Source organism: Macaca mulatta, chromosome 15, assembly GCF_049350105.2.
Source record: "Macaca mulatta isolate MMU2019108-1 chromosome 15, T2T-MMU8v2.0, whole genome shotgun sequence".
Lineage (NCBI taxonomy): Eukaryota > Metazoa > Chordata > Mammalia > Primates > Cercopithecidae > Macaca > Macaca mulatta.
In genome coordinates, this window is record NC_133420.1 from 107,802,386 (window position 1) to 107,826,851 (window position 24,466).

The 24,466-nt window shown below is 41.3% G+C and overlaps 1 protein-coding gene across 14 annotated transcripts in view; it reads right to left on the minus strand.

Annotated features, from left to right (window-relative positions):
- Positions 1-24,466, minus strand: part of PRUNE2 (prune homolog 2 with BCH domain) — a 292,615-nt gene that overhangs the window by 184,969 nt on the left and 83,180 nt on the right. For all 14 annotated transcript variants that reach the window (XM_077966268.1, XM_077966265.1, XM_077966267.1 and 11 more), the window contains exons 5-6: positions 21,399-21,551; positions 18,429-18,523 (exon numbers count right to left, since the gene is read on the minus strand). In XM_077966268.1, the coding sequence (XP_077822394.1) occupies positions 18,429-18,523; positions 21,399-21,551 (248 nt within the window). The remainder of the gene's footprint in view (positions 1-18,428; positions 18,524-21,398; positions 21,552-24,466) is intronic.

Consider the following 24,466-nt stretch of genomic DNA (forward strand, 5'->3'; position numbering starts at 1 on the left):
AATACATGAGAAGCTAGGTATCAAAGACACAGTACTGTTTGGGGGTTCTAATGGACTTTAAATGACCACAGATTATTTCCAGCTTCTCTCATCTGGAGCAGGAATCTCCTTCCTTACTCTTTGTCTGAGTGGCCCCATGACTTCCTTTGACAGACAGAATGTGGTGTGATCCTGTGGGACTTCTGAGTCTCAGCCCCCAAGTTCTCACTTCTGACATCTTCGAAGGTTTCTGTTCTCATGTAAGAAGGCCGGGATGAGAGACCACAAGGGCAGAGAGGCCTAGCTGCCCAGCCATTTGCTCCAGCCTTCCCAGGTGAGGCCCCACCCACGCAAGTGAGGCCACCCTGCATCAGCATTAGCCAGTCCAGCCTTCCCAACTGAGGCCCCACCCACACAAGTGAGGCCACCCTGCATCAGCCAGTCCTAGCCTGTTGTAGCCCTTGACTCCTGCCACATGAGTCAGCTCAGGCAAGACCAGCAGAATCATGAGAATACTACATTGTTTTCTTAAGTTGTGGCATGGCTGGCTACAGCTCACACTTGTAATCCCAGCACTTTGAGAGGCTGAAGTGGGAGGATCACTTGAGGATCGCTTGAGGTCAGGAGTTCGACAGCAGCGTGGGCAACATAGGGAGACCTCATCTCTACAAATATATATATATATATTTGAACCAACTCTCTCTAAACCAGTGGTTCAAAGTGTGGTGTCTGAACCAGCAGCATCAGTATCACCAGGGAACTTACTAGAAATATAAATTCTCAGGTCCCATCCCAGACCTACTGAGTCAGAGTTAGAAACTGTAAGAGTGGGAGAGTGGGGCCTGGAAATTTGTGTTCTACCAAGCCCTCCAGGTGATTCTGATGCAAGCTAGACTTCAAAATGCACTACTCTAGACTAAGAGAAATCAGGATAAAAGCAAGTAACAATTTGGATATTTCTTCAGTTTGCACTTGAAAAATGCTTTCGGATACACTGTTACGGTGTTACTGGACTTTGTGCAGAAAGACTAACGTTTTCTGTCTATAAACATTCTGCGGATAGGCAGTTTAAATAATTGCTTTATTTAATTTACTTGACACTTATGAGGGGCTTACCATGTGTCAGGCACCATTCTAAGCACTTTGCAAATATTAACCCATTTAATCCTCAGGACAATCCTTGGATGTAGTTACTGGGATGATGTCATTTCACAGAGGGGACTCAGTGAGGTTAAGCAACTGGTGGAGGATCAGAAGCTGGTGTCAGAGCAAAGACTCCAACCCAAGTAGATTCCATACCTTTAACCACTACCTCATACAATCTGTGTCTGTGTGTGTGCGTGCGTCTGTCTCTCTCTTAGACAGGGTCTTGCTTTGTGGCCCAGGGTGGAGTGTTGGAGTGCAATGGCCCACCACAGCTCACTGCAGCTTTAAACTCCTGGGCTCGAGCCATCCTCCCACCTCAGCCAGCCTCCAAAGTAGCTAGCTAATTTAAAAAAAATTTTTTTTTTCTTTTTGTAGAGATGGGAATCTCCCTATGTTCCCAAGATAGTCTCGAACTCCCAGCCTCAAGTGATCCTTCCACCTGGACCTCCCAAAGTGCTGGGATTATAGGCGTGAGCCACAATGCCTAGCCTCAACCTCCCTTTACTATGATCGTTGCTTTCTGTCGAGGGTGGGTCAGCAATTTGCAACATTTCACAAGTTCCCTGATGGTCAGCTGCTACTCAGTATTTCACACCATGATATAATAAAGAGGTAATTATACAAATTATACAAAATAATATCATATATAGGGAACTAGAATTTATCTTTTACTTGAAGATTCAAACAGCAGAGTGGTAAAAACGGATTAATGCTCTCTCTTGAGCACCCATTTCATGTTTAATCCTGAGAAACACCCAAGATAGACACAGGGAGAGAGGAGGGACCAATGTGATGTTCATGGCATTTTCACAGACTCAGAAAACCCAGAGCTGGGACCAGGAAAGGGCCTTAGGAATTCTTGTTTTGCAGCTAGAGGGAGATTCCCTTTACAATTAGGGAGAGTTAACTAAAGCTTTCCTCCCACTGGAAGCTGGGTAGCAGAACAAAATTATGAAACAATCGAGCACATACTGATGTCTATCTGTCATTTTCTCCATTACAAAGACCTGACAGGCCAGGTGTGGTGGCTCACGCCTGTAATCCCAGCACTTTGGGAGGCTGAGGTGGGCGGATCACCTGAGGTCAGGAGTTTGAGACCAGCCTGGCCAACATGGTGAAACCCTGTCTCTACTAAAAATACAAAAATGAGCTTGGTGTGGTGGCGGGTGTCTGTAATCCCAGCTACTCAGGAAGCTGAGGCGGGAGAATCACTTGAACCCAGGAGGCGGAGGTTGCAGTGAGCTGAGATCACATCACTGCACTCCAGCCTGGGCAACAGAGCAACAGAGTAGGTGAAAGTCTGTCTCAAAAAACAAAAACACCTTACAGCTTTTTTGTTTCGCTTTGTTTTAAATTTCTAACTTGATGGAAAGTATGTGATGCTTGTATTGTCTCTGTCACCAAACAAAAAGGACTGTTGACTTGGCTTCAAAGTTTCAAAAGTTATGAGGCTCATTTTCTGTAACCTCCTATTTCACATTGTCTCACATTAGGATACTGTGTGGGGATATTCCAGCAAAAAGTGCCTTCTGGGTTTGCACATGTCTTTCCTACCTCTTTTGCCCAATCTGAGTCCGTTTGTGCCTCTGGGGCTCCTCCCAATGGTTCCAGGGATTTTAACCTTGATCTACATTTGAAGCTCTCAGCCCATTTTCCAGATCCTCTGATACTCAAACATTATTCTTGCTCCTATCTCGTCACTCAGCCTTCTCCATCTCCTGCACACTCTGAAATAATCTGTCAGAAGAGCCTCATCCTGTCGTGCTGGCTTACTCTGGATCAACAGACAAAGACTTCAGCTCTCTCTCTGATGGACTGAGTAGGAAGAATCAGGCAAGTGCTTTACTAATTAACTGGATTCCACAGTCCCCCCCCCACCACCACCAATCAGCCAAAGGCAGGCATCCCAGTCTCTGTTGTCACCCTCACGGTCCTGAATGCATGCCTGCCACACTTGTCCGACATTGCTCATTATTCTCCCATTTGCATTCTTTCCCGTCTTTGTGCGGCACGAGTGAACCCACCAGGTTTCCCAGAGCTTAGTCCAGAATGGACCCAAACACTAGGGGTAAGGCCATTTCACTGCTGTTCTTAACTCAACATCAGTAACTAGGCTCTCTCTCTCTCCTCCCTCCTAGTTCATATTCTTCTCTGTGCTGGAATGTTTTTCCTTTGCCACCCACCTTCTCCCAGCCCCTCCTTCACAACCTCATTTACATGGCCAACTTCTGCAAGTCCTTTACATTTTAGTTTCAACATCATCATCTCAAGGGAGCATTTCCTGATCTACCTCCCCTTCCCAAATTAGGTGCTTCTTTGGTATCGGTAGTGGCCCACTGGAGCCAATTATAATTACCAATCATTCGTAAGCTTAGGGAAGACAGAAACCATTGCACTGCAATATTTATTCTCTATTTCAGGTACATAATAGCTACTCAATAATTTTTTTTTTATTGAAGGGAGTGGGAGGGGGAGCTGCATGATGAGAAATTACTTAATTGGTGCAATGTATGTCATTTGGATGATGAATTAAAAGCCCTGGGCCAGACGCAGTGACTCATGCCTGTAATCCCAGCACTTTGGGAGGCCGAGGTGGGCGGATCACAAGGTCAAGAGATTGAGACCATCCTGGCCAACATGGTGAAACCCCGTCTCTACTAAAAATTCAAAAATTAGCTGGACGTGGTGGTGTGCCTATAGTCCCAGCTACTCTGGAGGCTGAGGCAGGAGAATCGCTTGAACCAGGGAGGCTGCAGTGAGCTGAGATCGCGCCACTGCACTCCAGCCTCGTGACTGAGTGAGACTCCATGAAAACAAACAAAATCCTGATGTGACCACTATGCAATCAATGCATGTAACAAAATTGTACTTGTAGCCCATAACTTCATACATATAAAAAAGGATTTAAAAATAAAATAAATGTTTGATGACAAATGATTATTGTTAATGGGTGATTAAGTGGATGGATAAAGTGAATACATGAATTCAAGCTGTTCTTGTCAACCCTGGTGTCCCAAGGACACATCAACTGGTCTGATGGGCTGCAGGCTGAGCTGGTGGTGTCAATGACTATTGTGTAGGTCGAGAGCTTTACTGTTTGGGCTCCATGGGCAGGAAGGTTCAAAATGACTGTTTCCCTTTTGGTTTGGGATAAAAAGTAAGCATTGTTAAGGGCCAGAACAATGGAGAATCATCCACAGGTGTGCCTGGCATACGCATTTGCAGGGAAACTGAAAACTAGATTGCATAATGGTATCATGAAAAGAATGTGAACCTAAAATGTTAAGGGGCAAAACATAGACACAAATCTTCACTGTCATGAACCACCTTTTCTAGAAGAGTCTTCTAAAGTTCATTTATAACATGAAAATAATCACAGACCTGTTTCAAAGGGTGGTCATGGAGGTTCAATGAGAAAATAAAAATCAAATGTAAGGTATATGCACTCAATAAAGGTATGATAGACAGTCAATGAATGTTGGCTACTATTATGTTCATCTGCTAAAATTCAAATTATTCAAGGTCTTGACTAGCACCATGCTATGAATACAATAAGCATCAAGTTATCCTTTTGAAGGAATACAAGAAGACAATAATAAACAACCAAAGCCTAGTTGTGGCATCTTACCTGTTTTCCTGTTTCCACCACTAGGCGACACCACTGACCTATAATAACCCGCTCTTCTCCAACAGGCTCAGCACAGCCATCCTTAGCAATCATGTCAATTAAGCAACAGCAAAAAAGATGTCTATCCTACACAGTAACTATCCTAAATTATTCCTTTGTTTGACTCTTCTTATTTCTCTGAGCTGCCACTGTCTATGTGGTATAAATTTGTTCTTTCATTTTAGTGTGTACTAAAAAAAAAGTCTTTGTTACTTAGGGAGCCAATTCAGTATTGACCAGGGATGGGAAACGGGCACTCTAACACAAATGTAGTCCGCTGTTTCACTTTTATATAGATTTCTCTGTCACAAGAAAATGGAACAATTTTCCTCTAGTTTCACAGCCTGCCTTTCTATGACAAGTTGATACAATGTAGTAATTAACCATTAAAATATTGCATATGATTCACAGAGTGTTACAAACTAATTTAAACCAAGGTCAGGTCCCCAAATCAGCAAAATAACTCTGAAGGGAGGGGAAAGAGAACATAAATGAGAAGAAGTAAGCAACAGCAGCTATTAAAAGTAACGCTAGGCAGCTAAAACTGGTCTGAGCACATTCCTAAAAATGTAATTAGCCAAATCCTTCCAGAAATTAAACCATCAAAATGACATTAGAGTACACTTTAAAAATGTATTTACAGAGTGAAAGAGCAGTCATCCTAGCATATCACTATGTCCTGAGGGTTTCCCTTCTCATAAAGAAAAATGTAGACAGAATTAGATATTGTGCTATGAAGAAAGTTCCAATTGTCACATATATTTTGTAAAAAGCTACTCCCTACTTCCCTTAGCAGTGTTAAAGTTGAGAATGAATTAAATCAATAGGCTGGTTTCTGGTTTCTTTGCCCCATTATGGGATGATTAAAATGACTAAAACCAAAGTCTACCGATGACTTTTCCAGATACCAACAATTATTAAAAGGCAATGAATGAAGATAGAGGTGCTGAACTCCACCAGTGTCGTGGAGCTTGTTTCTCAGAAAGGCAAACGTTGAGACTTCATTTCCTTCATGAGTAAAGGGCCAACTTATCTCCTCCTGCTCAAGGATTTCAATTTCTAGACTTTCTGAAGGTCTAGAAACATACCAATTTTATTTACATAAGGTGCAGTGATACATAAATTTATTCAAAAATGCTTTCTGACAATATGCCCATGTTCTCAAAGGTGACTGTGCACTTAAAAGAGAGGTTTCAAATAAGGAGCCAGAGGTACCAGAAATACCCAGTTTAAAGGGAAAGCCTTAGGCATTTTGCTGACATATGGAAAGACTTTTTCATAGCTTTTTCACCTGCATTATGAAGCTACTGGAAGGCAGTACAGGACTACCTTAGAAGAAGTAGCCGTGAAGAATGACGCTGTGTTTCTGAAAAGGAGCATGTGGACGTATGGAAAAGGAAAAAGCTGGTAAAGTGTACTGAGAAAAGGAAAGAGGAGAAGTGATCAAAGTGACATGGAAAATCCATGATGTTGTCCAAATGGTATTATCAGAACTCAGGGTATAGTCCAGGATGGTGAAAGCTCAGGAGGAAGGTGATAATCCAGGATGCATCATTGCAGAGAGCAAGCTCGGTGTCTCTAGCCGAACAGAACAGAGCAGACAGCGGGGACGACAGGGCTTCCAAGACACGAGCCTGAGTACCCAGCGTGTGTGATAACCAACAGAGGGAGGCTGCGGTGGCTGTGATGTGTGTGTCCAAAAAGAAAAGACTCTAAAGACTAATTATTTAATTTTATTTGTCCTTTAAACACAAGCTGTTATCTTAGCTGCAGGGGGGCCCTACTTTCTCTTAATCTGAATTAAAATGGTTAACTATTGGAAATATAACACCATTGGCCAAAGTACATGAAACCAGCTAAGTAAATTACGAATCATAAATCAAGGTTCTACTTTCTTCTTGATGGTTAAAGAAATCACAATTCCTTTGTTTTACATTTTTAAAAAACTATGAGCACTTCAACCACAATATCTCACAAAGAGATACACTTCTACTACACACAAATGATTGGCATGCTAAAAAATTCTAGCGACCTTATGCTTATCCCCAACAACACATAAATTGTATGCTAACAGCCCCTGTATATGCCAGACTGTGGTAGGCAAAGAACAGAAGGATTTATAGAAGAGAATGTGACCAGGAGCGATTTTCTCTTGACGGCCACCTTCAACTCCATCCCTCCCTAGATGTGCATGTGTCTCTGCACATCAAGAACTGGAGTCTAATTCGCAGTGCTGTGCCGGAGCTGATGTGTAACTGTTGGCAAGAGCTGACTGTTAAATTTTCAGGCAATTTGCAAACCCATTATTTGCAAGTTAAACACAGTCATTATAAAAATTAAATTACATAATTTATGTTAAGTAAAATATATTAAAAGCAAAAGTAATACATTCTCAAAACTCACCCCTTCCTCAATTATGCCATCACATCTACTGTTATCAATGTTCTTGGGGTCACTTACAGCTGTTCAGTAGAAAGGATATATAATGATATGCTTCTGCACGTCTCTTCCCAAATCTGTTTTGATGATGTCTTGTTGGTACCTTGAAATTGGCCATGGTTTGGGAGGCTAAGGCGGGCGGATCACGAGGTCAGGAGATCGAGACCACAGTGAAAACCCATCTCTACTAAAAATACTAAAAAATCAGCTGGGCGTGGTGGTGGGCGCCTGTAGTCCCAGCTACTCAGGAGGCTGAGGCAGGAGAATGGCGCGAACCCAGGAGGCAGAGCTTGCAGTGAGCAGAGATGGCGCCACTGCACTCCAGCCTGGGCGACAGAGCGAGACTCTGTCTCAAAAAAAAAAAAAAAAAAAAAAAAAGAAATTGGCCATGGTAAGAGTATTTACACTATGGAAATTGGAAAATACTACAAATCAGAGCTTGTTTTATTGGTTTATTGATTGTCGTGACCAGGTGTTGGCAAGCTCTGGCCCACAGAGCAATTCAGCTCACTGGCTATTTATGAACGGCCCATGCACTAAACACATTCAAATAGTTGTTAAGTTCCTACATAATATCCTCAGTTTGGGCGCTTGGACTGCGAAGCCTAAAATATCTACTATCTGGCCCTTTTCAGAAAAGATTTGCTGACCCCTTGTCTAGACTCAAGAAAGTAATGGAGAAAAACTATAATAAAGATAAAACATAAAAGCGTGTTGTGTCTCTAGTCATCACATTTTGACTAGCACACACACACACCCACACACACACACACCACACACACACGAATAAGGAAATGTTCTTCCAGTGTTTGAAAACTATTCTTAACTCAGCAAAGAAGTCACTCGTATTGTTGACAAACAAAGTTCAAGCATAGTTCTTCATCATTTCAGTTTCTTATAAAGGGAAAATCAGAAACATCAACTACATTTTTGTTGCAATTACACTCATTCATCAATTGCAATGCAAAAGTTACACAAAAATTAACTAGTTCAGCCGGGCACAGGGACTCATGCTTGTAATTCCAGCACTTTGGGAGGCCGAGGCGGGCGGATCACGAGGTCAGGAGATCGAGACCACAGTGAAACCCCATCTCTACTAAAAATACAAAAAATTAGCCGGGCGTGGTGGTGGGCGCCTGTAGTCCCAGTTACTCGGAGAGGCTGAGACAGAAGAGTGGCATGAACCCTAGAGGCAGAGCTTGCAGTGAGCCGAGATCACGCCACTGCACTCCAGCCTGGGTGACAGAGTGAGACTCTGTCTCAAAAATAAATAAATAAATAAATAAATAAATAAATAAATAATTAACTAGTTCATTCTATGAGAATTAATTGGTTTTGTGAAATTTACAGTAAAAGAATAAAGAGTATATATTGTATACTACATATGATATATTGTATATATCGTATATATCCTTTATTTATTTATTTGAGACAGAGTCTCATTCTGTCACCCAGGCTGGAGTGCAATGGCACGATCTTGGTTCACTGCAACCTCCGTCTCCCGAGTCCAAGCAATTCTCCTACCTCAGCCTTCAAAGTAGCTGGTATAACAGGTGCCCACCAACACACCTAGCTAACTGTATTTTTAGTAGAGACAGGGTTTCACCATGTTGGCCAGGCTGGTCTCGAACTCCTGACCTCAGGTGATCCACCCGACTTGGCCACCCAAAGTGAAGGGATTACAGGCGTGAGCCACTGTGCCCAGTGAATATATCATATATATTCTTTATATCAGTAATATGTATGAGTGGGTTTTTTTGAGAACCTATTGTGAAACATTTACTGGCACACCACTGCTGACTCCCCTTATAATCAATCTGGGCTGCTCTTAGGGACTCACATGAATAACAGAATACGCTGGTAGCGATATTCTGAGACACTTCAGGTTAGGTCACAAGAAGAATTACAGCTTCTACCTGAGACTCTTAGAAAACTTGTGGTATTCTCTTAAAACCTAAGTGTTATGCTCTGAGGAGCCCAAGCCAGGTGACAAGTACCAATTGAGTTCCACCATCTGAACACAACTGCAGGAGACACTCTGAGCAAGAACCCCTCAGCCAAGCCCCCTAAAAACCCATAAAATTATGAGAGATAATGATATGTTGCTTTGAGCCTCTAGGTTTTGGGGGTGACTTGCTGCACAGCAATAGATAACTGAAACACCATTTTATTCTGGAGAGGAGACAGTGAGGGGGTCGCTAATTGGGCCCATTGCATCAAGATCTGAGGAATCCAAGGTTGGGGTATCGCAGTCCTGGTTTGTTCCACGTCCTTTGTGCAAAAACACACATGCAGGCATGTTGGGGGTGGGGACTTAACAAAAAGGGGAAATGGTTACAATACATGTCCACATTTGCATATAAGTCTGAATCACCTAACGCTTTTCTTTACATGCATCAAATAAAATACCATCTAATGAAACACTAACTCTACCTATTTCACTCACTACCAGTCAACCACATTTGGGCTTCCTAGAATGGCATGCATCTCCTCCCACAGTTTTCTTCCTTTCTAGATCAAGTCAAATAGCTATATTTGTGGCTAGGGTCACTAAAGTTCCCTGCAGCCTGTTGATGAAGTCGTATCCTCATCATATCTTATTTCACTGTTTCATTCCCATTTCACAGTTGCCAAGGAGAGTCAGTGGGGATTTCTGGGACCTGAAGAGAGTTTATATCTGGGGAGGATCTATGTTTCATATACCCCCACCCCAATCTTCTCTACCTGCTCTATGTGAATGCATTTTTATCAGAGGGTTTCAGGGGAGGAGGAAGATCCAGAGCACCACCCCTATGCCAAAGAAAGCATGAATGCAGAATGTGTAGCTTCATGATCACTAAACCTTGGATCCCTGCTTGTCTGAGTCCATATAGGCTGCAATAACAAAACACCTTAGATTGGGTAATTTATAAGTAATAGACACTTATTTCTCATAGTTCTAGAGGCTGGGAAATCCAAGATCAAGGAGCTGGTAGAACTGGTGTCTGGTGAAAGCCTGTCCCTCATAAATAGCACCTTCTCACTGCATCTTCACATGGCAAAAGGGACAAATATGTGCCCTCAAGCCGTTTTATAAAGGCACTCATACCATTCATAAGAGCAGAATGCTCATGATCTAATCACCTCCCTAGGCCCCTACCTCTTAGTACTACTTCATTGGGGATTAAATTTCAACATATAAATTTTGGAGGGGCACAAACATTCACACTATAGCCGTGCTTATATAATCCCTGTTGCAAAATCATAGCTAGAAAAAGTACTCAGGTATTTTGCACCACTTAGGGAAATACTGTTTATTTACAGAGAATCATACCTACATAGACCAAGTTTTGTGATTCATTTAAGTTCATTTGAAATTGACCAATAGGTAAAGCAGAGAAAAGTTGTCAACAGAAACATCAAGTTGTCTCCAACTTGAGTTTAGCTGGAGATACAAAATAAGAATTCTGCCAGGTGCGGTGGCTCACACCTGTAATCCCAACACTTTAAGAGGCTGAGGCAGGTGGATCACCTGAGTTCAGGAGTTCAAGACCAGCCTGGCCAACATGATGAAACCCCATCTCTACTAAAAATACAAAAAATTAGCCGGGTGTGGTGGCAGGCACCTGTAATCCCAGCTACTCAGGAGGCTGAGGCAGGAAAATCGCTTAAACTTGGGAGGCAGAGGTTGCAGTGAGCCGAGACTATGCCACTGTACTCCAGCCTGGGCAACAAGAGTGAAATTCCATCTCAAAAAAAAAAAAAAAAAAAGATTTCTATTATAAGGCATTTCTAGGTAAAGAGATTTTGCAGACTATTTTTGGACATCTGTAGAAGGCACTACCTACATACAAATTGTAAATATTCTAAATATTATCAGCTTCAGTCACTTAGTACAATTTTCCAAAGACAAAGTGCTGTTGCTGCTGATATGATAACCATTCTTTACACATGGATTTTTTATTCTTTCATCTCGGTTACATCTCATTACCAAGAACCACTCGAGGCTCAATAGGAACGAAAGTCCACTTTCCTGGGTCCATGTTTCTCTCTTTTATCCTGCTAATGTCCTCAAGAAGCTAGGAATTATTAGTTCTAAATTAGTTTCAAATTGTAATTCACACTTCAAATGCCTCGTGCCGACTGACTGTTAAATCCACACAATCAAAGTTACCTAACCATATTTGTCATTTGCTTTAAATGCTTTTGGACTTTTTGACAAAATATGGACTGAGAACTCCTAATTCCTCAGTTACTCGGGGTTTGGTTATTTGGAGTTAACGATAGTGCTCAAAAGTAATGCTGTTTTCATTTCAATAGAAAATCTCTACCATTAAAATTTTTCACCAACTGACTGGGATGCTCTGTATTTTGAACACAAATTTGAAAAGGTTAAATCACGGCAAGAAAAACCAGAACACCCACATACTTGAATTCTAGAGACAGTCTGAGAAAAAACAGATTTTTCCTTCCTACACAATCTGTCCTATCCAATCCTTCGTTCCATAATCCTTTTTCCTGTTACTTTTCTCTACTTGACTTATCTTGCCAAATCTTCTCTATATCGGGCACCAATAATTAGCTTCACTATGGGCACCTAGAACTTGGATGATGTTTATAGTTCAAAATTTAAAATGATTTTTTCAGGAAGCAAAGATGTGAAGACTAAGAGGAAGAAAGTTTGGTACAAAGAGTAGGGAAGGAAGAGTGCTAACCAAGGATTGCTTAAGGATGTCTAGGCTGTCTGACACCTGAGTTTGAGGCAATGACTGACAGCTGATGACTCACCTGTGAACCCCTGAGTGGGCTCAAATTCTAATTAGTCTTGCATGCTGACACCATGTCCAAAGCAGTATACACAGGGCTAGAACAGGACTGGCCTGGGATTTGGGTCCTGGCTCTACAGATTAGAAAAATGATTTAACCTCTTTAGATTCCAATGTCCTTACCTCTAAGATAGAGATTATGGCAGACACTGGCTAATTATTTTCCAAATTGGTTCCTTTTCATGGGCACATCTATTAGATGACATTTTTCAGCCTCCCTCCAGTTAGATGTGATCATGTGACTAAGCCAATGAAATCTGAGCGGAAGTGATGAGCGTCACATCCAGACCAGCATAAAAAACTCCACCCTTGGCCCTCCGAGCTCTTCTCCCTGTTGGCAGATAAACTGGAGATGTCCTCCTGGGCAACCTTGGAAACCACCTATTGAAGATGGTCTCTGAATCACCCCTGGCCACCTGACTGGGAACACCAAATAGGATTGCTACATGAGTAAAAAAATAAACAATTTCTGGGTTGAGTCACTGAAACTTACTTATCTGTTCCAGCTACTGGAGCTACCTTCCCCAATACAGGCATAATCATAGTACCTTTCACTGGGAGGATTAAGTGAGATAATGTTTACTAAATGGCAGGTACACAGTAAGCACTCACCATCAATTGTCAACTCTTATTGTAGCAAGGAAGAATTTACAGACCTGAACCCACAAAGAAATGGATACACTCAGGATTTAGAACCTGGAGGGGATTTTTCACATATTTCTATTAGTTGGGCAAAATGGCTTTGAAAAGTCATCTTTTCAAAATATTTCAATATGCGAATCATATGCTCACCAATATGCTAATCAATATGCTAATGATTTACTAGTGATTTGCTGACCAAAATCAAATCATTCAAATATTTTGAAAAGGTGAACTGGTTCGAGACCAGTTCAAAACTAACATATGCTCCCCTAAGAAAGGCTATGCACTCTTTCACAAAATGAGGGAGTTAAATACTCTATAGGTACTTTCATCTTGGCCTCCAAGAAACTCCAAGCTCAATGAGAAATCACATTGTGTGCCTAAATTGGTAAACCAGATTTCAGACTGGTGTGCTGAGTCTCAAATCCTTGGTTACAGCGGGTCACTTATGCTTCACTGAGGCCTGAGTAAACTTCCCTTTTGTCAGGGAGGAGTTTGGCAGTGATCTTGGGAATTCATTCTGGTCTGTGCTCTCAACGCTAATGGAAAACGTTAGTATTTTCCCCTAGGTGGTGCTCCAAGGTGCAATATGGCTGGTAATCTCTGTGCAGGGCAGCCTGAGTCAGCGGCCTCTGAGTCACTTTGCCAGGATGCATCCCAGGCTTCACACAGCAGAGAGGCTGGTCATGGAAGAGGTCTGAGGCCCAGAGCACAGCAGAACAGCCCAGAAACAAAGAGGTAAAATAGCCCTGAACAATTCCCTCAGACTCCAGCTCTGAAGAAAGGAGATAAAAGTCCTCACTGTTCCTCATTTAAAGGAAATTGATATGAAATAAAAATGTGGGAGCAACAGATGAAATATGCTTACCAGGTAGCACGTTCATACAAGCAGTCTGAAAATTTTAAGTTTTATTCTTTTAAGTTGTCTGAAAAATGACTACTTTCACAATAGTATACATTAGGGGTTGAATTTTGTCCCACAAAAACTTTTATGTTGAAGTCCTAACTCTCAGTACCTCAAAATGTGACCTTATTTGGAAATAGGGTGGTTGTAGACGTAGTAAACTAAGATGAGGCCAGGCGTGGTGGCTCATGCCTGTAATCCCAGCACTTTGAGAGGCTGAGGTGGGTTGATCGCTTGAGCTCAGGAGTTCGAGACCAGCCTTGGGCAACATGGCAAACTCCATCTTTACAAAAAATCCAAATATTAGCCAGGTGTGGTGGCCATGCTTGTAGTCCCAGCTACTCATGAGGATGAGGCGGGGAGGTGAGCCCCGGAGGTGGAAGTTGCAGTGAGCCTTGATTATGCCACCGCACTACAGCCTGGACAACAGGGCAAGACCCTGTCTCAAAAAAATAAATAAAATAAATAAATAAACTAAGATGAGATTATCAGATGGGTCCTAATCTATTATATATCCTTATGAAAAGGGGAAATTTGAACACAGAGACATGCATAGAGGGAAGGGGATGTGAAGAGGAAGGCAGAGATCCAGGTGATGCTTCTCTGTACTAAGAATACCACACATTACCAGCAACCCATCAGAAGCCAGGGGACAGGCATGCAGCAGATTCTCTCCCATAGCTCTCAGAAGGAACTTATCCTACCAACACCTTGATCTTGGATTTCTAGCCTCTAGAGCTGTGAGATAATAAATTTCTATTGTTTAAGTCATCTAGTCTGTGGTTCTTTGTTATGCCAGCTCTAGCACACCAATATAGCACATACACAAGAATAAATCATACTGCAATTGATCATAATAAAAAGTGATCAAGTCAGTGCATGGCTATTGTCTTTCCTGAGTAAAGATGCTAATAATGACTGACAGTCTTCTGGGAGATGCTTAAAGAAGGTGTAATAACATTTGGTGTCAGCAAGGGAACCATTAATGTACTACCGTGAGCAACCTTGCTTCAGTGGCACTTCATTAGAATGAAAAGATGTTTCTTCCCCTTAACATTTTAATATACTGCTTTAGTAGGGAGTAAACTAGACCCAAGAAGTATAATCATTACCAGTTCTGCTGGCAAGGGAATAAAGGCAATGTTTGCTCTTTGATATCCATAAATTCTCTTCTGATGATCAAATCAACAAGCAACAAAACCACGAAGGATCAGGTGTAACAATAATCAACAAAGTGGATACCAATATGTCATGTGCATTTCCCCACAAGATGCATGCTACTTTCACACTTGGAATGGCTTGGAGGCCATGGGAAATGAGACTGCAGTTATCTTATCCCACAGTTCCCTCTGTAAGAAGAGCTGCCCCTCTGGCCACGCCTCTGATAAGGCCATTTCTACTCACCATCCCTCAAAATCTCATCCATTCTGACTTCATGTACTGAGCAAAACATTGAAACTCTGTATTATTGTAATTAATTGCTTTTTATGTATTTCATTCAGTAATTTATATAACAATGAACATTTGTGAGATAACTACAATAAAAATGAGAAACAAGGGGTTTAGAAGCTTTCTTCTTATCAGAGTGCCAGATAACCTATCTATTGAAGGCAGTGATTTCTACCTCCCAAACTCAATGGTTCCCTCTGAAGATCATGCTGTGTAAGTTACAGAGAGATAAATCTTTCTAATTTTCTGAATATTTCCATCCAAGAAAATTAACTGGGTCATCAGCCAAATAAAGGCCATGACTTACACAACAGTAGAATTACAGCACTGCAAAGAACCATAGAAAATGCCAGGAATCTTCATTCCTGTATCCCTGACATGCTGCAGAACCTACAGTTGATTTCTTTCAGTGACTATAGCTAACTACTTTGCAAAGCCTCTCACTCCATTTTTGGAGAGCAGGATAAGCATACTTTCTATAAATATGTGGGCCATTTTTCATCTGTTTGATGTCATCCTTCAACCATAGTTGTCTGGTAGAAACTCGTTGGGAGAGGAAAAAGCAGACTGCCTTGGATGCCTAGCTAAGTGGCTTTGCTTTCCTAGCTGATTTATGTAAATCCAAAAGGAAATAAAAATCAGATAGCAAAGGGATGAACTGCAAACACCAACAAGCATTAACTAAATAGTTGTATTTACTAAGCATCTACTATGTGCCCATCGCTGTTACAGAAAATTGAAGAGGGAGAGAAGTCAAAGATACCATCAGTATCCTCAATTAATTTAAAATACTATCTGACCATGATTAAATATATTAAACAAATTCAAAAGCAACGGAAGATCTAATGTAAAGAGTGAAGTCCTAAGTTGGTCACCTAGACTACATTTAGCAAGAGTTCAGAGGGTGGTAATAAAAAATAGTGAATTTGTAAGAGTTATCATGACGCACCTTGGTTGACCGTGCTTTGGAGGATGAGCAAGATTCGGAAAGTCATGGGAACTAAGAAGGTTTCTTTGAGAATATACCTAGATTCAACGAGCAATTATACAACTGTTCCAAAACCCACAAAATAAGATTGTGAAGATTCTGTCGATAATTTTTAAAGTGAGGTGAATGGGAATGAGAAAGGAATGATGAAATGTAATCAAATATGAGTATGGATTGGGAAAATACCACTGCATCCAAGGACAATCTACAGAGAAAATGAAACTGACGTTAACTTGGGAATTTTTCCAGCAGACAGATTGGATAACTGATTTGCATTTTTTCTTTCAAGGAAGATACAGGATGTTACTAAGGAGGTTTTTTTTTTTTTTTTCCCCCACTTCTCAGTCATCTTTAATATCTCCATTATGCAAAAGTGAAAAGTTCTCATTCAGCCAATGAGAGTTTAAACTGTGTACCCTTCTTTATTATATACAAATGTCCTTCTCCTCCAGGATCATATAACACTTCCAGAGACGTGCTTAACCACCTGATTAATTACTGGACCTCTGTAAATTACTTTCAAGATTAAGATGATTATTTTATCACTTATTCTGCTTGATAGGCATTTACAGTTTAACACATCTGACAAAGCCATTTGCATACCCCTATAATATAAATGGAGGTACATTAAAGCTACAGTAAGTCTGTAATATTAATAGCCTTAAAATAATTTGCTAATTACAGACAGTTCCCAAAGCAATTACAAGACATTCTATGTTAATTTAGGAAGGAATTCCAAACAAGGCATTTAAAACCTAATAAGATGCCATTAAATGAAGGAAGACAGAGGAGAGGGGAAAAGGGAAAGAAAACCCTAAGGCTTGAACTAGTAGAAATGATTCTCAGAGCTACTGACCCTTGCAAGATCCATGTTTTCCTTGGGTTTTTAGGCACAAAGCAGAGTTCTAATTGATGGTGATTATATAGTTACTACATCACAAATTGAATATATTTGTTGAATTGGTTCACATCAATAACTAATCATATGGAGCATTTATCAACCTGAAAGTCCATGGAAACAGTTGAGTCAATTTATCAAGTGCATACCATGAGAACATGCTCTGTAAACTGTGAGGTGCCACCAAAAGTCACAGTCTGCCTCCTAGTTTTCATACAGATTTATAAGCTGAATTACAATGCTTATAAACTGGAAATAAATTTGACAAAAAGATCACAGAAAAGAAAGCACCTGGCTTGCTCTTGGGTTTTCTGAGGATGTAGACACCAATATGAGTGCCTGCTATTCCAGAGAAATATACACATTGATATAGTCAACATCACCATGAGAAAAAGAAGAATAGGTCGGGTATGGTGGCTCACACCAGTAATCCCAGCACTTTGGGAGGTCTAGGCGGGTGGATCATTTGAGGTCAGGAGTTCAAGACCAGCCTGACCAACGTGGTGAAACCCTGTCTCTACTAAGATACAAAAATTAGTCAGGAGTGGTGGCGGGCACCTGTAATCCCAACTACTCGGGAGGCTGAGGCAGGAGAATCACTTGAACCCAGAAGGCGCAGGTTGCAGTGAGCCGAGATGGTGCCACTGCACTCCAGCCTGGGTGACAGAGCAAGACTCCACCTCAAAAAAAAAAAAAAAAAGAAAGAAAGAAAGAATAGTAACATACAATTCTAAAAACCAAAAGACAAATTCCTATAGAGCATATTTTATCTCCATAAACTCTACCTGAGAGCTAAGTGCCCAACCAAACATAGATAACCTAATAAAGACAACGCAACAGTAAAGAAATACGCAGACTTCTACAAATGCACAAATGTGCCTCTATAAAATATAGTTCCCATTAGTTAGGTTAATTAAGATTAACATATAAGTCATTGAAAACTCCCAAAGTAGACAAAAGATAATTCACCAAGGAAACACACAAAGACAAAAGTAGCATTCACTCTGAGCCATTCAGTTAACAGATTGGAAGGAGGTTCCTTGTTAATTAATACTTGAGTTGTCACCACTGATTACCAAAATGGCATGCATCCGAATAGTTCTGAAGATCAAAAGATAATCTGTGTTTTTTTTTTTTTTTAAGAAAAGTTCTATGAACAATACAGGGTGGTACACAGAAAATATGGAAGTGAACCTGATCACACATATCATAATTTCTATTAAACAGGTTAAATATACACCCACATCTGAGTGTTTTACTGAGATGAATGAAAGAGCTTTAGGCTTTGTTTTACTGAGATGAATGAAAGAGCATTCATCTTGAGAATTTTTCATTGACTTAGCATAGTGTTTTCACCCAAATAATAACCTGCCACTATATTCCAAGTCAAATGTATCACAAAGAAGCAAAGGACTACCATGGACTTATCCAATGGAGAGAGTTACATTCCAGTTGCTCAGACTGCAATTGTGGGAAATTGATCATTGCTAAAAAAGCATTCCCACCCTTACCTCAAGGTTCATGCTCACAGTACTAATGGCCACTTTTATTTCTCCATCAGACAGTTCCTTTAGATCTTTCAACATTGTCTGTTCAATACTTAAACCTGTGGATGACAGGAAAAAAAAGAAACCACTATGTTATAATTGAGGGTTTTTTTTTTTTTTTGTAATATCAAGGGATTGTTTTAAGAATTTACTCTGTAAATTTCATTCTTTTCCCCTGAAATGTCACTTCTATCCACAACACACACACACACACACACACACACACACAAAGGCAATAATCACATCACGTCTGCATCAGTTAGGATCCCAATAGGAAAAATGCACCTCTTTTGCTGCAAAAGAAGATGTGTTAATGGCAGGACACTTACAGAGATGTGGGCTGGATAAGAAAGTAAATAAAAGATGATGAGGCATCCAGAGGCTAGCAAAGGGACCCAGAAAGAAAACAGAGATCTGGAACTGGAGAAGACTGGCTGCAGAAACTTCCACCAAAGCAGGAAGAAGGCAGGGAAGATCCACTACACTCTCACTCTTCTCCTTGCCCCCATCCCTACCTGTTCCTAACTCTTTCCATTGGTCACACCCAACCAGAAGCCAGTGTTGCAGGAGCACATAAGATTAAATACTTAGGGGTCCACCTTGGAGCCCCAGAGCAGACAAAGGCAGGGAATGGACAGGTGGAGGTAGACAAATGAAGAAAAATTAGCATCACAATGCAAACTAGTCAAATAGTACCAAACAAAGCCAAAACTGGCTTTCAGGCTGCATTTAGGTAAGCCCCCATGTTTTCTAGTATAATTTCATTCAAAATGCACTTTATAAATGTGGCTCATAAGACTATTTTAATTAAGTTGCTTACCCTCATAATAGGCTCTGATAATAGGAGTTATTAAATTCCCTAATTAATGGGAGTAATAATTCAGAATGGCTAAATTATCCAGAACTGCATAGTTGTAGTCAGTTGACCAATGGAACTCAATGAAATCTATCACAGTAAAGCCGCAAAGGATCTGGCTTGACATTTAATTCTCACGCTACATTATTACGTCTGATTAGGTCTACTCTCTTGGGAGGAAGATCTATAATAAAGCCTAGTAAAGCACTGCATCCTTCCCAGATGTATGTTAAGGCTTCAGAGACCACTGCTAGCGCTACCCACTTAGAACGCTCTGTCAATCACAGCAGCATAGGGGAACAGACAGTTACTAAATATGTTTCTTTGACTCAAAGATTGAAAAGCCACAATCTTTTACAATGCAGCATAAAATGATTTATTGAAGACATTGTGACATTAAAAGTTTGGTGTCATTGTGAATATGAATGACAAAACGCATTCCCTTGTGCAGCATACACATATGTACACGCACATCTATGCATAGGTAACAGAAGGTGCAATGGACACTGCGAAGGCCCCACCCCATTTCCTCAAACTTTCCCATCCCAGTGCACCCAGCATGATGCTCCACCACCAGCACCTGCCTCTCTTTTCCTGAGGGCTTTCCTTGGCCACCAGAGCCTATGCTGGAGAATTAAGGCCCTCTGGGATTGAGTAGCCCACTCTTCCAGTGGTCTGCTAGTAAATGTTTAACAGCCAGTAACAAATCCTGATTTGTAGTGTTTGTTGATTTCAGGGATCTAAATACTCCTACTATGGCTGATCTTAAGCCACCAATCCAACATCACCCAACTCCCAAAATTCCTGAACATTTAACCATCAGCTCCTGGAGCCCAGATGAGCATACCACTGCATCCCTCAGGTGGGACAACCCTGAAGTACGAGTTTACCCTCTTTCTCGTGGTGTCTGGTGGGATTAAGCTCTGGTTTCCCATGGAGCCAACCTGCTTCCATTCCCCTATCGGTGTTCACTGGAACCACCTCCCACATAAACCACTTTGCCCCAGGCTCTGCCCCTCCTGCCCCTGGGGACGGGGTTCCTGAACTAAGAGAGAAAGTTATGTAATTTAGTGTTTACATCTTAAAGACATATAGGCTGGGTTTAGGTCTGGCCTGGCCACCTGCCGGCTGCGTGTGTTTGATGTTGGGAAAGCAATGAAGGCTTTCTGCACTTCCGTGTCCTCCCTCATCTGGAGACTGGGACAACAAAGCACTGACTCTTGGGGTTGTCATGAGGATTCAGCAAGATCATCCTTACCAATCTACTCCATCAAAACCTATATAAAGCAGGTATCCAGTGAATTATAGCCATTTATTATTGTAAAATAGTTGATCCAGGAAATTCACTGTCCTGACAAAGCCTAGACACTGACAACAGTTTCATCAATATAGCCATCTTCTCACTCATTTCCTTCTCAAACTAATTGATTTATGAAATCCCATTGTGCTTGACATTGCTCCTCCCATCTTCTCAAAAATAGAATCCCGTCAGCACAAGGACTGCATGCAATGATGCACCTGAGACGTGCACTAGACACGTGAATCAACCACACATCTAGGCATGAAGGCCTCAGAGTAGAGGCCACAGTACAAGCTGTCTGTTTCCAGGGGAGCCAACATTATGTGCCTGAAAACCCTCTACCAGCACAAGCAATAGGAAGAAAGTGAAACACATTCAAATGTACCTTCTCAGTCAGGCGTGGTGGCTCACACCTGTAATCCCAGCACTTTGGGAGGCCGAGGCAGGTGGATGACTTGAGGCCAGGAGTTCGAGACCAGCCTGGCCAACATGGTCAAACCCTGCCTCTACTAAAAATGCCAAAAATTAGCTGACTGTGGTGGCGCATGCCTGTAATCCCAGCTACTTGGGAGACTGAGGCATGAGAATTGCTTGAACCTGAGAGGTGGAGGTTGCAGTGAGCCAAGATCATGCTACTGCACTCCTGCCTGGGGGATAGAGCGAGACTCTGTATAAAAAAACAAAGAAACAAATATACTGTCTCAGGGCTGATAACACTCCACGCCACAAACCATCCCTACTCGTGAGGGACGAGAGAGCTGGGAACAGAGTCACTCACCCTGAGCACTGAACTGGGTCTCCTGTAGGACGTTGATGATGTCCTCTCTTGGAGGTAAGTTAGGAAATTTTTCTTCCAGGACAGAAAGAATTTCCTCCTGCTTCTCTGAGATCTTCTCTGATTCCATGGTCATCCACTTGAAAAGAATGCTACCTGAAAGGTATGAATAAAAATGCTCTTAAAGCTTTCCAGTCAAGCCAGAACAGGGGCCAGGAAAATCAGTGTTTCCCGGCCTCTCAATCTAAGCTTTCCATTCCTGTCTCACCTGGACCAGGGTTCTCCACATGTAACATTCAAGAGCCAATTTTTAGAAAACAATTGAACCATCATCCAGCTTCATTACTCTCCAAGTGCTGCTCTCTACAACTTAACCGACCCTAGCATACTCTATGGTACAGAATTCACAGACAAAGGAAAAAAATGTGCAGCTTCCCCCAACCCCACACAAACACACAAAAAGATACACATTGGTCTTAAGTGATTTCAAAAAGGAAGTTAGTGGTAAACTATTTCAAAGTCTCATCAGCCTTATTTCCTTTAAGGAACCACAGAGAATGCTGTTTCCACTCATTATATTATTAATTTTACATACAAACTTCTTCCTTTTCACACTACATGAATGTATAATCCCACTGTCAATAGCTGAGGACTCTGACAAGGTGGTTAACCTGACGTCCATTTCTGATCTCCCAAGCATCACACACAGTTTTAAAGTCATTTACAATTATCTAATTATAAGGACTCACATGCTGGGTCTAAATCACAGGTTTGAATTACAAAGTAATTTTCCAGTATGAAGGACCTTGCACAAACTCCTGTGACTTCTGTGGATAATCTCATCTTGAAACGGAGGAGTTAGCACCCCATATGTACTCTTACTCTTCCCCGCATTCCAAGCCCAGATTAACACAGAGTCGCCATGGGAGAGAGAAGTTTCGCTTAATGATGAATGATTAAACTCTAAAAATCCCCAAATCTCTTGACTAATCAAGGTACTACCATCTCTGTTTCAGTGTAACCTTAACACCAGTCATCGGGGAGGGAAAATGGAAAATAAAAGAGGAAAGAAGGTAAAAGGAGAAATAAAGTATCCAGTGAGGGAAAACTATGGTACCCAATCCAAACACAGGGCCTGAGACCTACAGAACCTAGAGATGAGGTCTATGTTTACCATCAAACATGCTGGAAAGTCCCAAGCAAGTCATCTGGCCTCTATTTCCAGTTTCCCATTTTGAAAACAGGAATAGTACTGCTTTCCCAGCTCATAGTGTTATACTAAGCATCAATGAATGTAAATATCATAAAGAAAAGTAAATATTGCTAAATATATTTAAAGCATGTCTTCCATTCATTCCCTCACAAACAATTACTGAGTGCCTTTTATGGGCCAGGCACTGTGCTCGATGCTAACAATTCAAGACTAAAGATAACCTTGCCTCTTGAAGCTCACAGGAGATTACAGGTTACAAATAAGTAAGCACAGACATTTTCAATAGCAGAGAATAAGAAACATTATGGGTGAAATACATAGTACTCTGAATTTAGGCCAGAATTTAGGGTTCAGAGGAGTCTTCCTAGAGACAGTTAACCTGAGCTGAGTTTGAAGGATATCTAGGGACTCCAGGCAAAGGCAAGAGGGAGGTCATGATCCAGAAAGAGCCTGTGCAAAGGCACTGAGGTCGGAGGGAATTGGGCCAGTTCAAGGAATAGAAAGCAATTAATTACAGGTAGATAGTACGATTTTAGCAAGGGAAATGTTGAAAAATCAGGTTGGAGAGAGAGGCGAGGCCAGACAAACTTAAAGGCAGCTTGTAAGGCCCTTCAATGTAAGGACCATTTTTATATTTTATATTTTAAGAGGGATGAGGAATCTTTAAACAGTTTTAAGTAGGGAAAGTAACATGCTCACATTTATGTTTTATAAGAATCACTCTAGCTATCACGTAGAGAAAAATTTTGATAAGGAATATGGGGAGGATCAGTAAGGAGGCTGTTTTGGGTAAGAACGAAGGAAAGAACAGTCAGCACACAGAACTAAACAGATTCCATTTTAACAGTCATTTGAAGGTTGAGGGCAGCCAGCTGGATTTTGTGTATACCCTGTGGTCTGTCAATCTCTGACATAAAACTCACACTATAAAGATTATTTTTCCGGCTGGGTGCAGTGGCTCACGCCTGTAATCCCAGCACTTTGGGAGGCTTAGGTGGGTGGATCATCTGAGGTCAGGAGTTTAAGACCAGCCTGGCCAACATGGCGAAACCCCGTCTCTACTAAAAATACAAAAAATTAGCTGGGCATGGTGGCGGGCGCCTGTAATTCCAGCTACTCAGGAGGCTGAGGCAGGAGAATTGCTTGAATCTGGGAGGCAGAGGTTGCAGTGAGCTGAGATCACGCCACTTCACTCCAGCCTGGGAGAGAGAATGAGACTCTGTCTCAAAAAATAAAAATAAAAATAAATAAATAAATAAATTCCCCTCTTTATTAAGGCAATGGTAAAAATGAATTTCAGAAAAGATCTTCATCTGCCTCTCACTCTGATAGACTGTTTGTACTAAGAACAAGGATAAAAGCTAGATCAAGTTTTTAAAAATCTGTGAAAGTATCACAGAGTTACCCAAGTAACTGTCTTGGAAACTCAGGTCCTGGAGAGAGGGTAAGTACAGAGAAGTGAGCCCAACATTTGGTGTTGCTTTTCCTCTTGGGGTATTTGCTAATTTCATAAGTGATAAAATAAACCACTGGGCTGGAAAAGTTTGCAAATCTAACAGAAGTTTAACAGCCTATGGAGACAAAAACTAAAGTTTAGGGCCCTCTGCAGAAAAGGAGTCTCAGCTAAGTAACCCAGTTTTGAGACGGGACCCCTAGAGAGTTACATCCTAGGACAAGGGTTGGAAAACTACAGTCTGGAGATAAAATCTGGCTAATTGCCTATTTCTATAAATAAAGTTTTATTGGAACACAGCCACATTCATTAATTTGCTTATTGTTTATAGATACTTTTGTACTATACTGACAGAGTTGAGTAGTTTCAACAGAGACTGCAGGCCCATAAAGCCTAAAATATTTA